Source organism: Spodoptera frugiperda, chromosome 24 (assembly GCF_023101765.2).
Source record: "Spodoptera frugiperda isolate SF20-4 chromosome 24, AGI-APGP_CSIRO_Sfru_2.0, whole genome shotgun sequence".
Classification (NCBI taxonomy): Eukaryota; Metazoa; Arthropoda; class Insecta; order Lepidoptera; family Noctuidae; genus Spodoptera; species Spodoptera frugiperda.
Genome location: NC_064235.1, coordinates 3,895,326 through 3,908,237, shown reverse-complemented (window position 1 = coordinate 3,908,237; position 12,912 = coordinate 3,895,326). Strand labels below are relative to the sequence as shown.

General features: G+C 38.5%; 2 protein-coding genes across 2 annotated transcripts in view; one reads left to right on the top strand and one right to left on the bottom strand.

The window, feature by feature from the left end:
- Window positions 1–2,141: 2,141 nt before the first annotated feature.
- LOC118278503 (uncharacterized) lies at window positions 2,142–8,586 on the bottom strand. The gene is made up of 2 exons (XM_035597723.2): window positions 8,344–8,586; window positions 2,142–6,005 (listed from the first exon to the last, which is right to left on the bottom strand). The coding sequence occupies exons 1-2, from the start codon at window positions 8,441–8,443 to the stop codon at window positions 2,218–2,220; spliced, it is 3,888 nt and encodes a 1,295-aa protein (XP_035453616.2). The 5' UTR covers window positions 8,444–8,586; the 3' UTR covers window positions 2,142–2,217.
- Window positions 8,587–9,499: 913 nt separating this feature from the next.
- LOC118278505 (exportin-7-B) overlaps window positions 9,500–12,912 on the top strand; it is a 37,796-nt gene continuing 34,383 nt past the window's right edge. The window contains exons 1-2 of the mRNA XM_050703834.1: window positions 9,500–9,618; window positions 12,454–12,549. Of these exons, the coding sequence (XP_050559791.1) occupies window positions 9,604–9,618; window positions 12,454–12,549 (111 nt within the window). The 5' untranslated portion in view covers window positions 9,500–9,603. The remainder of the gene's footprint in view (window positions 9,619–12,453; window positions 12,550–12,912) is intronic.

Here is a 12,912-nt window from a genome sequence, read left to right as displayed (position 1 = left end):
AAGTAGTTCATCTTCATCAATTTATGAACAAGGGTGTGATTATTTTTCAGTATTTTATTGTATTGAAAAGTTGTAATAATTTATTTTTGACCGAGGATACTGCCCAATTGACAATTTATTACAGAAATAGCTTAGCTCCAGGCTCCAGCTGCGGATCAGCAGATGGTTTTAGGTGACGCCACAAAACATTGGAGTTACAAGTACGATGCTTGGGATGGTTTAGAGATTTGAGTATTGGAAAATCGGAGATTCGGTAGGCGATAAGTCAAAATCACCCAATGAGAGATTCTAACGAATTTAAGGATAAACTTCTTCAGGCTAACATGAAAATTAAACCAGATTTGGGTATGAAAATCTATATATTTAACCAAAAACACTATTAAAAATACAAATAATGCATTATAAAGTAGACATTTCAATCAACATTTGATCGCATTTGCGTTTTTACTCTTCGGAAGATCCCTGTTAGTCGCCGACCTTTTCCTATTGGGCACAGCTTTACTATTGCCGTAAGATAATAATAGGTATTTAGCCTCTTTTTGAGCATCCCTCTTGTTTGCTGGATTACGCATTCTCTTAACCCAATCGTTTTCTTTTGGGATTCTATCTTTGGGCCTCCAAAATACTTCTTTATCGGAATAATGTCTGACAAAAGCAAAGGACACGGCCGCCATTGGGGGGGAAAGTAGCCGTTGCAGATTCAAATGTAGTATTTTTAGCGGCGTTTCATAAATTAGGCGGCAATATGGCATTTTGAGGTTAGGATTTGATGAGAATTTCGCTGTTGCCGTGGCTAATTCTGAGACTACTTCTTTCACCTTTTTCTTTGATTCTTTTTTGCCATCAAGAGATCGTTCTGTGTCTTTATCTCTTCTGCTTGTGTACGGCTTGTTGATATTAAACTTCGGTTTCGTCCATTCCGTTTTGAAAAACCTCCTTATCGCCGGTGATTTTTCTTTATGTACTGCAACAATGTAGTTGATATTAAGATAGGTAAAATTCTTGAACATTTTTACTTATATTCGATAAGGGGGCTTAGATGGGGGCTACTGTATTTTGCCTACATGACACTTAGTGCGGACCTCTCGTTTTTCGTAGAATAAGGAATTAATGATGAGCCAGTAGCTAATTAGCTACTGGCTCATCATTGGACGTAGCAGTGGATGAGTTTGGCTTCCACCAATCATATTCATTGGTACACATAGCATAGCACTGTACCTCTACCATGAAATTTAAGCAATAGTATTTGTCGGTCGGTAGTAACTAGCGACGACGTAAATTTTTACTTACGATCACAAGTGGAACTAAAATTTTCCATACAAAAAATTTTCGTCGTCGGTAGAGACTAACAAATACTATTGCTTCAAACTCATGGTAGAGGTACTGGTGAAAAAGTGACTCAGTTACTTAGCTAATAATTTTTTTATATGGAAAGAAGATGCGTGCTATGGATATGTGCTATGGATGGCTTCCCTACTATCATCACATACTCGAGCAGCACATTTTCCTCGCACAGCTTAGTATCAGTGGAAACGGTCAAATAGTTTCACTGCTTATTATTATATTAGCATCTACATTTCTGGTAGAAAAGCACCTGAGACCTTTTGTTTACGGTGTTGGCTACTCGACCAAATGCGAGTAGGTATGTTTTACAGGTAAAGTACCTATCTATGAAGAATTTATTATAACAGATCATACGGGTATCTCCTATTTGCAAATAACCTCCATTTTCCTGTTTTTATGTATTCATAACAGCTGTGACAACACATTTAGATCTGTGTATTGCATAATAAATAACTTTTTTATTTATTTATGATGTATGACATGCGTACGTGATAGAGCCTAGTCGCCATTTTTTGGCAAAATGGGCTGGTTCGTCCGTGGAAATACCACGCTTCTCACATATACGAGTAATAAGTACTAGTGTGTAGTAGTGATCACTACATAGTATAAAACAAAGTCACTTTCTTTGTCCCTTAAGCCCTTTGTATGCTTAAATCTTTAAAACCACGCAACGGATTTTGATGCGATTTTTTAATAAGTAGATAGAGTGATTCAAGAGGAAGCTTTACATGCATACTATATCACTATTGCACCCATGCGAAGCTAGGGCGGGTCGCTAGTATGAAATAAAACAACAATTTTGAGGAAATCATTCAATTTATTTTCGCTGTTTACCATAATATCCGATGTATTTTGTACACGTAATCAAACCTGTCAGAACTTGCCAATCTCATACACTTTGTTCTTTCCTATCGTAACAGCGAAACAATCTATTAATGAAAACGATTTCTTAGGAAATCCCTCGCAGGGTTTCAAATTACACGGCGGCTCAGGATTTAGCTTCCCCAATGGAGGTGGACAGGATGGGCAGCCTTTCTGACACGGCGGCTTCCTCCTGGGCGGTTTCTTTGGAATCGGCCAAGACGGAATTGGTGTCCACGGCGCGTAGTCTTTAGCCAACATCGTCCTCAACCCTGGGCGGGTTTTGCTCACAGCTTCAGCATCATGCATATGTGCTCTCCCCTGCCGCAACAGCCTACCAAGGAGCTTGCCTAAAATCTGGAGTTTCTCAATCACCTCCGCCGTCAAATCAGCCTTCAAACGCGCAGCAAACACATCAGGTCCGATGTCCTTCATCTCGCATAACATTTCTGCTTGCACCTCTGCAATTGGGACGTTGAACCCAGGGCCCAGACGCAAACTCGGTGACAGATCCATGTCACAGGTGGAGCATTTTCTCGTGCGAGGCTTCCGTGGTTTACAACTGGGCGGGCTCCGCGGAGGTGTCGGCAAGCCGAAGAGGGGCGGCGGTACTGGGTTAGGTGGTGGTGATCTGGGCGCTGTGGGTGCGCACCGAGGTGCCTTCCTCGGACATTTGCCCACTTGGGCTAGGATGGGATCCAGTTTAATCCCCAAAGCCTTCAGTTCGTTCCTGCATTCAATGATCCTATTTCTTTCCCTCACTCTTTTCAAGAGCTCTGAGAGAGGTAAATCCTCATTCAATTTGGGCAACTTGGTCAGATCTATTTGTTCTTCATACAGTATAGCCCTTGTAGATTCCATTAAACGGCTGGGCGCGGGCTTAGGTGAATTAGGGCAGGTCTCGTTGCACTTCAGAACATAATGAGGATCCAATTGTTGTGTCATTAAATCTTCTGGGAAGACCGTTTTCTCTTTTGGTGTTAATCCATCGATATTTTCGTCCCAAATACCGTCGGATACATTTGAATTGATTTTATTTGTTTGCTGCAATGGGGGCGGAGACATGTAATTTTCTGCAGATTTTGACACAGGACCTTCTTCCGACATACCGAGTGGGGTGACTAACTTATCTTTTGTTGGTCCTGCTGTTTTAACATCTTTCTGTATCTCATCTGCGGTGTTCAACCGAGCATTTCGTGTCCTAATTTTACTCTGAGGAGCTCTATGGCCCTGGTCCTTATTAACTGCACTGATATTTCTTATGCAGTGCTCGTTTATCCTTTCAGCAGTTCCAGTATATTTACTCTTTCCAGAGGAATATTGGTCGCGTTTATTCGTGAGGTCCATTAAGAGGTACGTGTGATGTTTTTCTGCAGGTTTATGAATACTTTTACGATTACATGTCTCCTTTGGTTTTGGTTGTGAGTTCCACATGCTATCTGCGGTTGTTGATTGGTAGTATACAGGCTTTTCCATTCCTTTAGCGTAAGATTTTTGAAGATGTTTTTTTCGTAATGAAGAGTTATCAGTCTGTGCAACGTATCTATAGCCTGGTTTTGCGAGCGGGTTCCATGGTTTGGTAACTAGTGTTTCTTTTGGCTTCGATTCTGTCGAAGCTTGTTTAGCTTCCTGCGCGGTTGGTCTAACGAAAAACTGTTCTGCTATTAACTTCTCATTGATATCTGTTCGTTCTATACTATTCGTAGGATTAACTTTGTTTATATCAGTTTGATTTATATTTAGCTTTGTATCTTGGAATAGAGTAGGCCTTTCTGGAGGCACTTGCATTATAACATTAGTAGATATTTCTTCAATAATCGGGGCTATCCGTGCAGGATTAAATTGTTCAGGATTTACTAGTTCAGGCTTAGCTTGAGCAGCCTGTGCTTTCTGTATCCCCATTTTTAGGCTTCTTTCGAATGGTAGATCGTAATTTTTATCTATATGTGTGCGACTTGGGTACATAGCCAAGTATTCCTCTTCTTCTTCAGCAGCTAGTTTCCTAGCCAGTTCTTCAGCCTCAGCGTCTTTGTCGGGTAGTAGTTTCTCTGTAATCTTTGATTGTATAGGATACATACTTCCTGAATAAATCTCAAAAGAATCATCTACGTCTATCTTATTATCACATAGAGTAGGCCTTTCTGGAGGCACTTGCATTATAACATTAGTAGATATTTCTTCAATAATCGGGGCTATCCGTGCAGGATTAAATTGTTCAGGATTTACTAGTTCAGGCTTAGCTTGAGCAGCCTGTGCTTTCTGTATCCCCATTTTTAGGCTTCTTTCGAATGGTAGATCGTAATTTTTATCTATATGTGTGCGACTTGGGTACATAGCCAAGTATTCCTCTTCTTCTTCAGCAGCTAGTTTCCTAGCCAGTTCTTCAGCCTCAGCGTCTTTGTCGGGTAGTAGTTTCTCTGTAATCTTTGATTGTATAGGATACATACTTCCTGAATAAATCTCAAAAGAATCATCTACGTCTATCTTATTATCACATTTACGGCTAAGTAACACGTTCATCTGAACTCGGTTGTCATCTATACCCGGAGAGCGTGGTTGGTTCGGCGCTGTTATAGCTATACCAAGCTTCTCTAATTCGTTGAGTAGTGCTTCATCAATCTGACCAACTGGACTGTCCAGACAATATTTGACCGCCTCATCCAAGTCACCTGAGTCCGCACAACTTGATTTCTGACCAGTCGGGTCGGGTCGGGTTGGGTCTACGTGCTTGTTCGCAATCCAGTTATAGACTTGTTCTAATTCGCCTAGAACCCGCGGAGTTACATTAAAACCTTCAATGGGTTGTTTCTGAGCTTCAACTAATGGCGTTTCCTCAATATGTTCCACTTTCTGTTTTAGTCTTTCCTTTTCTTCTTTCGCAGTTGTAGTATTAACTACGGCGTTATGCCTAAGTTTTGGATGCAAACAGCTATCCATAACTTCGTTGAACTGTTTATCTCTGTTGACAATGTACTCCGTATCAGCAATGGAAGGCTCGTATGAATCTTGTAATACGACATCGACATCGGTCTTGCGTTCGATATCTGGAATGTGCTTGGTACATTTATTAATAACTGGCGGCTCATCCTGTTTCTTTTTAGTTTCACTTAAGTCAATCGTATGAGCTGTATTTTGTTGTGATTCCTCATGCGTTTCGTATAACGTTTTATCTAAGTTTTCATGGCGCAAATATTTATCTACTTCTTCTGTGGTAATAGTTTCTTCTAGATGCAAATTCTGGTTGGGCAGGTCTTTATTATCTTCTGTACCCTTTATTAAATCATCTGGAGGTCTAGCTGACATCAAGAGTATGTTCAGCGTTGGTTTAATAAGAATCATATCTTCATCAGTATCTGTGTTAAGAATTTCTGGTTCCACCCTTACGCACTCCAATGCAGGAGACGGTTGTAGCAATAACACCTGTGTTTTGTCGTCGGTTATCACGTTTTCTGTTAACGTTACGTGTTCAGTCTTTTCTAGTTCTTGCCTCGTTTGTTCTATATCAACGCCATGGGAGAAATAACCTGGTTCTTTAATTTCACCTGTACCAAACGCTTGGTCTATAATTCTTTGGCATTTTTCGTACTGCGATTCCGTTACGGCTCTGTGTATATTGTATACCGGTTCGATAGTTTCAATTGTAGTTTCCTTGGCATTAATTATTTGTGTATTTTTTTTCTGTGAGGGTTTCTTCACCACTTGGACGATGGCATCTTTGCTGTCTTTCTGTGTCGGTTCCCGGGGTCCATCGCTCGTAGTTTTTGAACTTTTCGTCGATTTCGTTACAGCAACACATGACACTGAAAAATAGCGAAAAAAGCCATGAGTTTGCTTGTAATTTTACGTTACAAGAAAAGTTAAATGGTTTTGAAACATTCATTTGAATTTAAATCTTCCTCGCGGGCTTTTTCCGCCATTTTTCTCCGTTTCCACTGCCTATTTTGCCATTCAAATACAATGTGAATACCGAAAATTAAAATTGTCAAACCAAAGCTCCATGTTCCTTGACCACAGAAGAGCTGTAATGTTGTAGGTTGTCTAGGAATGTTACGGAGAGAATAATGCACTTTTTGGCTTAACTACTGGGCCTATTTCGCTCATTTTTCGTATATTATGTATCGTATCAGTCAAGATGATAACAAATATGTGGTTTAAATTAGTCATAAGAGGTTTCTCCATACTGTATAGGTAAAAATCAAGCGGGATAAGTAAGTAGGTAATATTATATTCATTTATTTTTCTTATTATCACTTAACAATGTACAGCAAACAATTTGGATACTAAATACAATGAACTTGGGACTGGTGTCTGTTGTAGGTAAAACCTGCCTTACAAATCGCCAGGCCAACCCATGGACTAATAAGTAGGGGACGAGCTAATGTAGCATGAATGTAGATTTGTAAGTCGAGCTTCAAAGAAGACGAAATCAGCAAAGGCAAGATGCTACTCTTCCAATCGACTGGGAAGCTGGACCAAATGCCATCGAGGAGGAGAGATGGTACGGATAAAAGCGTCCAAGATATCATCACCTTTATGAAGGCGACCGACCCTGACGACGTTCCGACATTTGTAGCGAAGGAGCTACATAAGTTGCCGCCCGTCACTTTCGACCACGTAGTGCTCGCTCGGCGTGAGATGTCACCAGGCTACTTAAGGATATCACATCTTTGAAGTCAAGCCTGGCCCAGATGCAGTGCAAGTTGGAGACGTCTGATGCCACCATCCAAGAACTGCGTGCCGAGATAGTGTTGTTACGCAATGCTGTTTCGGAAAGTAGGTCTCATGACGAAGCCAACGTGAACACACGTCGCGGGGCGCAAAACGTTACAGTCAGCAGTTTTGAATCGGCGAAACTGAACTCATCGCCCATTGCAAATAATGAGGTCGATGCACCGTGCCCCGCCGCTCCTCGTGTCTCTCCACGTGCAGAGAACACGTCACGCGAAGCTACGTCGACCCCCAAAGTAGCTTACGCCGCAATTGCTGCCGCAAATACAACAGCTGCTTTACTACCTAAGCAGCCGAAAGGGGATAAGCAGAACCAGCGCTGTGAATCCGTAACAAGGATTCCGGTACAGCGCTGTCCAGCAAACCCTGAGTGTGATGAGGATGGCTTCATCAAAGTCCAAAAGAAGAAGAAGAAGAAGCCTACTTCTCGCAATCAGTGCGGTACTGGACTGACCGGACCAAACATGCTGCTGCGTCCAGCTGTGCCTACGACGCTGCTGTATGTGTCCCGACTACACCACTCCACGAAGGTTGAGGACGTCGTGGAGTATGTGAAGGTGAAGACCAACTGGACCTTGAGGGTCGTAAGGTTGGAACCGCGTCAAAATACCAACTTCAAGTCGTTTGTGGTGCGAGTTCCAACTCAACATCTCGAGAAGTTCCTCAAGGCAGAATTTTGGCCGAAGGGTGTCTGTCATATACCGACGTTTTCGAGGCAGGCTACGTGACACCGAGCAGCGTAATACGACGCCACGCATCGTCACATCGTGTGACCTTAATAACTAATATCATAATTATGTATTTATAGTATTTTATGTTTTAGTATAGTACCTATTATTGTATTAATATGGGCCTTCGTTGCCTGATGTAAATCAATCTATAAATCTATATATATAAAAATCAATTGCTGTTCATTAGTCTCGCTAAAACTCGAGAACGGCTGGACCGATTTGGCAAATTTTGGTCTTGAATTATTTGAAAAAGTCCAGGGAAGGTTTAAAAGGTGAGAAAAAATATGTTTGAGGCGGTACGAAGTTTGCCGGGTCAGCTAGTAAATAAATAAAAATAAAATTAATAATAATTAGTTTAACTTATTAGGTATTTTTTTAATATCTGTCAATTTCGCTGTAATTTAGATTCAATCAATAGTCCTACCTAATAATGTACTCAAGATGTCTCAACTCAAGTCCCCAAGATACAGGATTATCCTAGTTTGGGGGCTACCGATACACTTGATGACAACACCAAAATTAAACAAATTATTGTGATATAGTATAAGACCATGATGATTGTGAAGTTCATTAATAAATTTATTCTTCTTTCTTTCTTTCTTTTGAGTTTGAGAGTTTGAGTTCTTATTCTTATTCGTATAGCAATAGTTTTGTTCATAATAAGGTATTTAAAATTTACCTGGAGTTATCCGCTGCTCGGCGCCACGCAAAATACGTGACGCGATAGCAGCGTTGCATACTTTTTTTATTCTTGATAAAAAATTTGAACGCAACATCATTGGGTACAGCTACATTTATACAAAATTTAGTATGATAATCAGCGAAAATAATTTTATTAATACATTTTTCTGAAATTCTTGACAAGGCTACCTACATAAAAATTTGACAAAGAATGCTTTTGTTCAGTATTTTTTTTTTTATTGTAAATTCCGATGCTCTGCAATTTGTATTTTTTTAATCTTCTTATCTGCTGCCAGTGACATTTACTGTTATTCTGTTGTAGAGGTTTGTAAAAGAGTTTTAAAGGTACGCGTCCACTGATCCGCATCGTACAATGCGGACGATGCGGGCCTGTGGACGCTTACCTTAATTTGGTTTTTTTTTTTTTTAGAACTTTAATGGCCGTACATTTAATGGGTCGACGCTTGACCGCTATCTCACCTTAATATTCTAATTTGGTTTTAAATATAAAACTTTAGAACTTTAATGGCCGTAGCAATGTTAGAAGTGATATCAGCCAGCAATTCAAAGGGATAAGCAACAACAGCAGCCGTTTCAAATAAATTGTTATCATTAGATATAATTGAATCAACGCCATCCAGAGCCACCCGTCACGCGTAACACCAAAAGAGCTGTGAAATAGAAAATAATTCTTGACTGCTGGGCAACCGGCTCTTTGTGGGAACTGCAAATTGTTGTTCCGAGACTGGGTGTCATGTGTATACATATGAAATTGTATGTTTGTAAACGCACCCAAAACACTGGAGAAAATTCTATTGTGAGGCAACGTTTAAAAAAATCTACACACATTCCTTTGAAACTTTTTTCGCGTGTTTTAGGAGAAAATGGACAAAAATTTTAATAAAAACAAATATTATATTGTCATTATTTTTGAATAAGAATAAAAAAAATTACAAACATAGACGTTTAAAACTGAACGCATTTTTTTCAACGAAACTTGCTGTTAAGTATGACGTTTTGTTATATTTTTTGCACGACAGTATTACTTTTTGTTACAAATTATAAGATGGTGCAATAATTTGAAAATATTACGAGACGACTATTAAAATTATTATCAACATCATTTCATTAAGGCCAATTTATTTAAATTAAATAATATTGATTTTTATACATTTGTTAAACTAGCAACCAATACGTATTCTGATAAGACAACTTCAATGTAACGAAACGTCATTTCAAATGCAAGAAAATAACAAAGATGGCTGAAGAACAGGTGAGAACCAAAATATTATGATTTTTAAATGATTTTATATGAATTTACTATAAACACTACATTTAATTCAACTTTAAAACCTTTCAAATAAATGTAGTAATCAGTTTTTTCGGTTGCCAACATAAATTTCATTGATTTCGTCTTAATTATTTGGTGTTTAGGCTCGTGAAGTGTTTTTGGTGCCTTAATCTTTGGTCTGTGGCGTTATTTAGCCATTTTATCAATTATAACAATGTTTGTTTAATGTTTGCGGGTGGTGTGTTAGACGGTGATGCCGGCACTTTGGTTATTTGGCTATGTTTACACATGTATCCTTGAACGGTAATCAAGTTGATGTTTGATACGCGTTCGGCCCCCTAGTGCGTTTCGCAAATTGCAATGCTCAACTTCGTATTTTCTAAGATTTAACCTCGATCGTTTGTAGAAGATTACTGTAGCGCATTACTAATGTTTATTTTATAATATTGCGTTTTAGTTTTTAGGTAATTTGAAGGACAATAAAACTATACCTATGGCTGTAATTGTCTCACAAAAAGGATTCATTAATAGATTTCGTTTTCTTCTTATTAGTGATTTTAGAAATGGAACATTTCGCTTGTATTCTCCCTAAATGTGGGTCAGTTATCTTAGTCTTTATTTATTTATGTTATCAGCTAAAATGTTATAAAGATATTAAACCTCTTCCTAATCTCTATACACAAAGAATTTTAGAACCAAAATTTGTGAAACCTAGTAAAAACCAGTAAAAACAAACCATTAAACATGGGACCTCTTACTTTGAAACACAGTTTTAAACTCTGTTTTACACAATACACAGTTAACCTAGATTCCTTTATGAATAAACATAAAAAAAACTGATATAAAAAATACAACTTTCTTAAACTTGGTTAAATGAAAACATTCATTTGTGTAACCAGTAATACAAGTAGTTGTTTATATTTAATACAAATTGTTTAGGACATTCCACTACTCTCCTAAAGGCTTCCAGATCTGCTGATCGATCTAGTGCAATTTGTTATATACAAATAGCAAACCCGGCGAACTCGTTTCGCCATCAATGATTTTCCGTGATTTCCTGCTTATCTTGTGAATTTTTCCTGAATTTTCTTTGCTATAAATCTTACAGAGCCCAAGACCTTTCCAACGAATGCAAAATTGTGGAAATCGGTTTGTTCGGTCTGGAGTTATAGCGTCAGGAAGGAAAACCTGACTTATTTTTATATTATACTTAGATTAGATGAGGTGGCAAAGATTCACATAGCCCTCTGATGGTAAATGGTGACTGTGAGCCAGGAATGCTTGCAACACTTGGGGCATTACATGTGCCTTCCCATCCCATATACTTGTTTTTACTACTATCATTATTATAAACTAGCCTCTGTCAGTGGCTTTACCCATGTTCCCATGGGTTATTAAGTAGCCTGTGTGTTGTTTTAGACCATTATCTCTACCTGTTCTAAATTTCACTCCGATCCCGTCAGCCGTTTTGACGTTATTAACAGATGAAGGCACTGGCAAGTGCTTTCTTTTATAAATGCTGGCTTCCACCAATAGAATCATTGGCATTACTAAAAAATGATGTGTCATGATGATTTTCACCTTATAAATTATTAGAAACTTGGGGCCGATTTTTCATTCTATAGTTTAAATTTTACATGAATAAAATGGAAATCGTGCAGTTTATGTATGGAAGAATATAATGTCAAAATTTTTAAATTATCTGAAGGATAGAATTATATTACTTGTAATACATTAAGAGCTGATTTTAAATTTCATGGAATAAGGTCTATTAGATATTAAATTGATTGAAAAATACTATGCTGAAAACACATCAAAATCGCTTCAATCAAACGCAAGATAATCGTTCACAAACAATATACATACAGGTCAGGTCTTTTTTTGAAGTCGGAGGAGAGAGATAAGGCCTGTTGCACAAGTCCGGGAGTGAATCACCTAATATAGGTACCTACTCAATATGCAGATTGTGATTGGTAATTGAGGAAGCGTTTAGATAGCATGCAGTCCTTACTCCTTACACTGTTATACATATTATATTGTAGCATGTAGCTTACTGGAAATATCTAGACTATTACTGTTAACTTTTAAGTCTGACTGCCAATAGAAAACTGTTGAAGGCGAATCCTCTGCTAACGTCGGTCCGGTGACCACCATGGTGTTCAATGTTTTAATATAGTCTGCAATATTGAAATAACAATAATATTTTTTACAATTTTTGTCAGTCTGTTTGTTCTTGCTAATCTCTGAAATGGTTGGACCAATTTTGAAAGGAATGAGCTAATGACTACATTAAAGGACTGATAAACGGATACTTTTATCTTTAAATATTTCTATGTTGATTGTCATACATAGAATACGTACTTATCGTCATATCGTTACGCCTGTCTCCCATTGGAGTACCAAGGCAGAGACAATAGAACGCCAAATTACTTTTCTTTTGAGGGGGCATAATCATAGAATGACTGCTGTTCAAAAGTGAAAGTTTAAATCATTATAAAAATAAATTTATACTAATATTATAAAGCTGAAGAGTTTTTTTGTTTGTTCGTTTGAACGCGCTAATCTCCAGAACTACTGGTCCGATTTGAATAATTATTTTTGTGTAGAATAGTACATTTATCGAGGAAGGTTATAGGCTATAAAATATCACGCTATGACCAATAGGAGCTAAGCAGAGCGGGTGAAACCGCGCGGAAGTAGCTAGTAAAACATAATTATCATTCGATTAGAATGCGCGAACGCGGTGCCATACCTAAGACACTCTTTCTAACTAGGGCAATCTTGCAGCGTTGTAATTTACTGTTTATTTGTCCACAGGAGGTGATACAAATAGAGCTGCTATGCAAACAGCTATACGAGTCGCAAGACCCGCTTGTAAGGGAGCAAGCAGAGAAGGCAGTTGTCGGGTTTCAGGTAACCATTTTTTTTTTAATCTTTTATCCAATCATCATTGTATCTCGAGTCCCTGGTACACTGCTACGTATTATAGGACATTGCCCAACAAACAAACGGATCATCGAGTTCTTTTTTCTATAACCGTAAAATCGGGTTTATTTGACCCTATATAGGGTAATTTTGACCCAAACTTTTAGACCAATGAGGAGAATATACACTTTGTTCTGGATTCCTATTGTTTTTCTTTACTGGGATAAGTCCGACACATCCTTTTAAAACTGCTGCAACTCCTGTAAGCCAGGATCTTCAGTAGATACAACAATGAAAACACCGGAACACTGAACTCCGGCGCGTCTCAGGGACATGAATGACTGTCTTGGA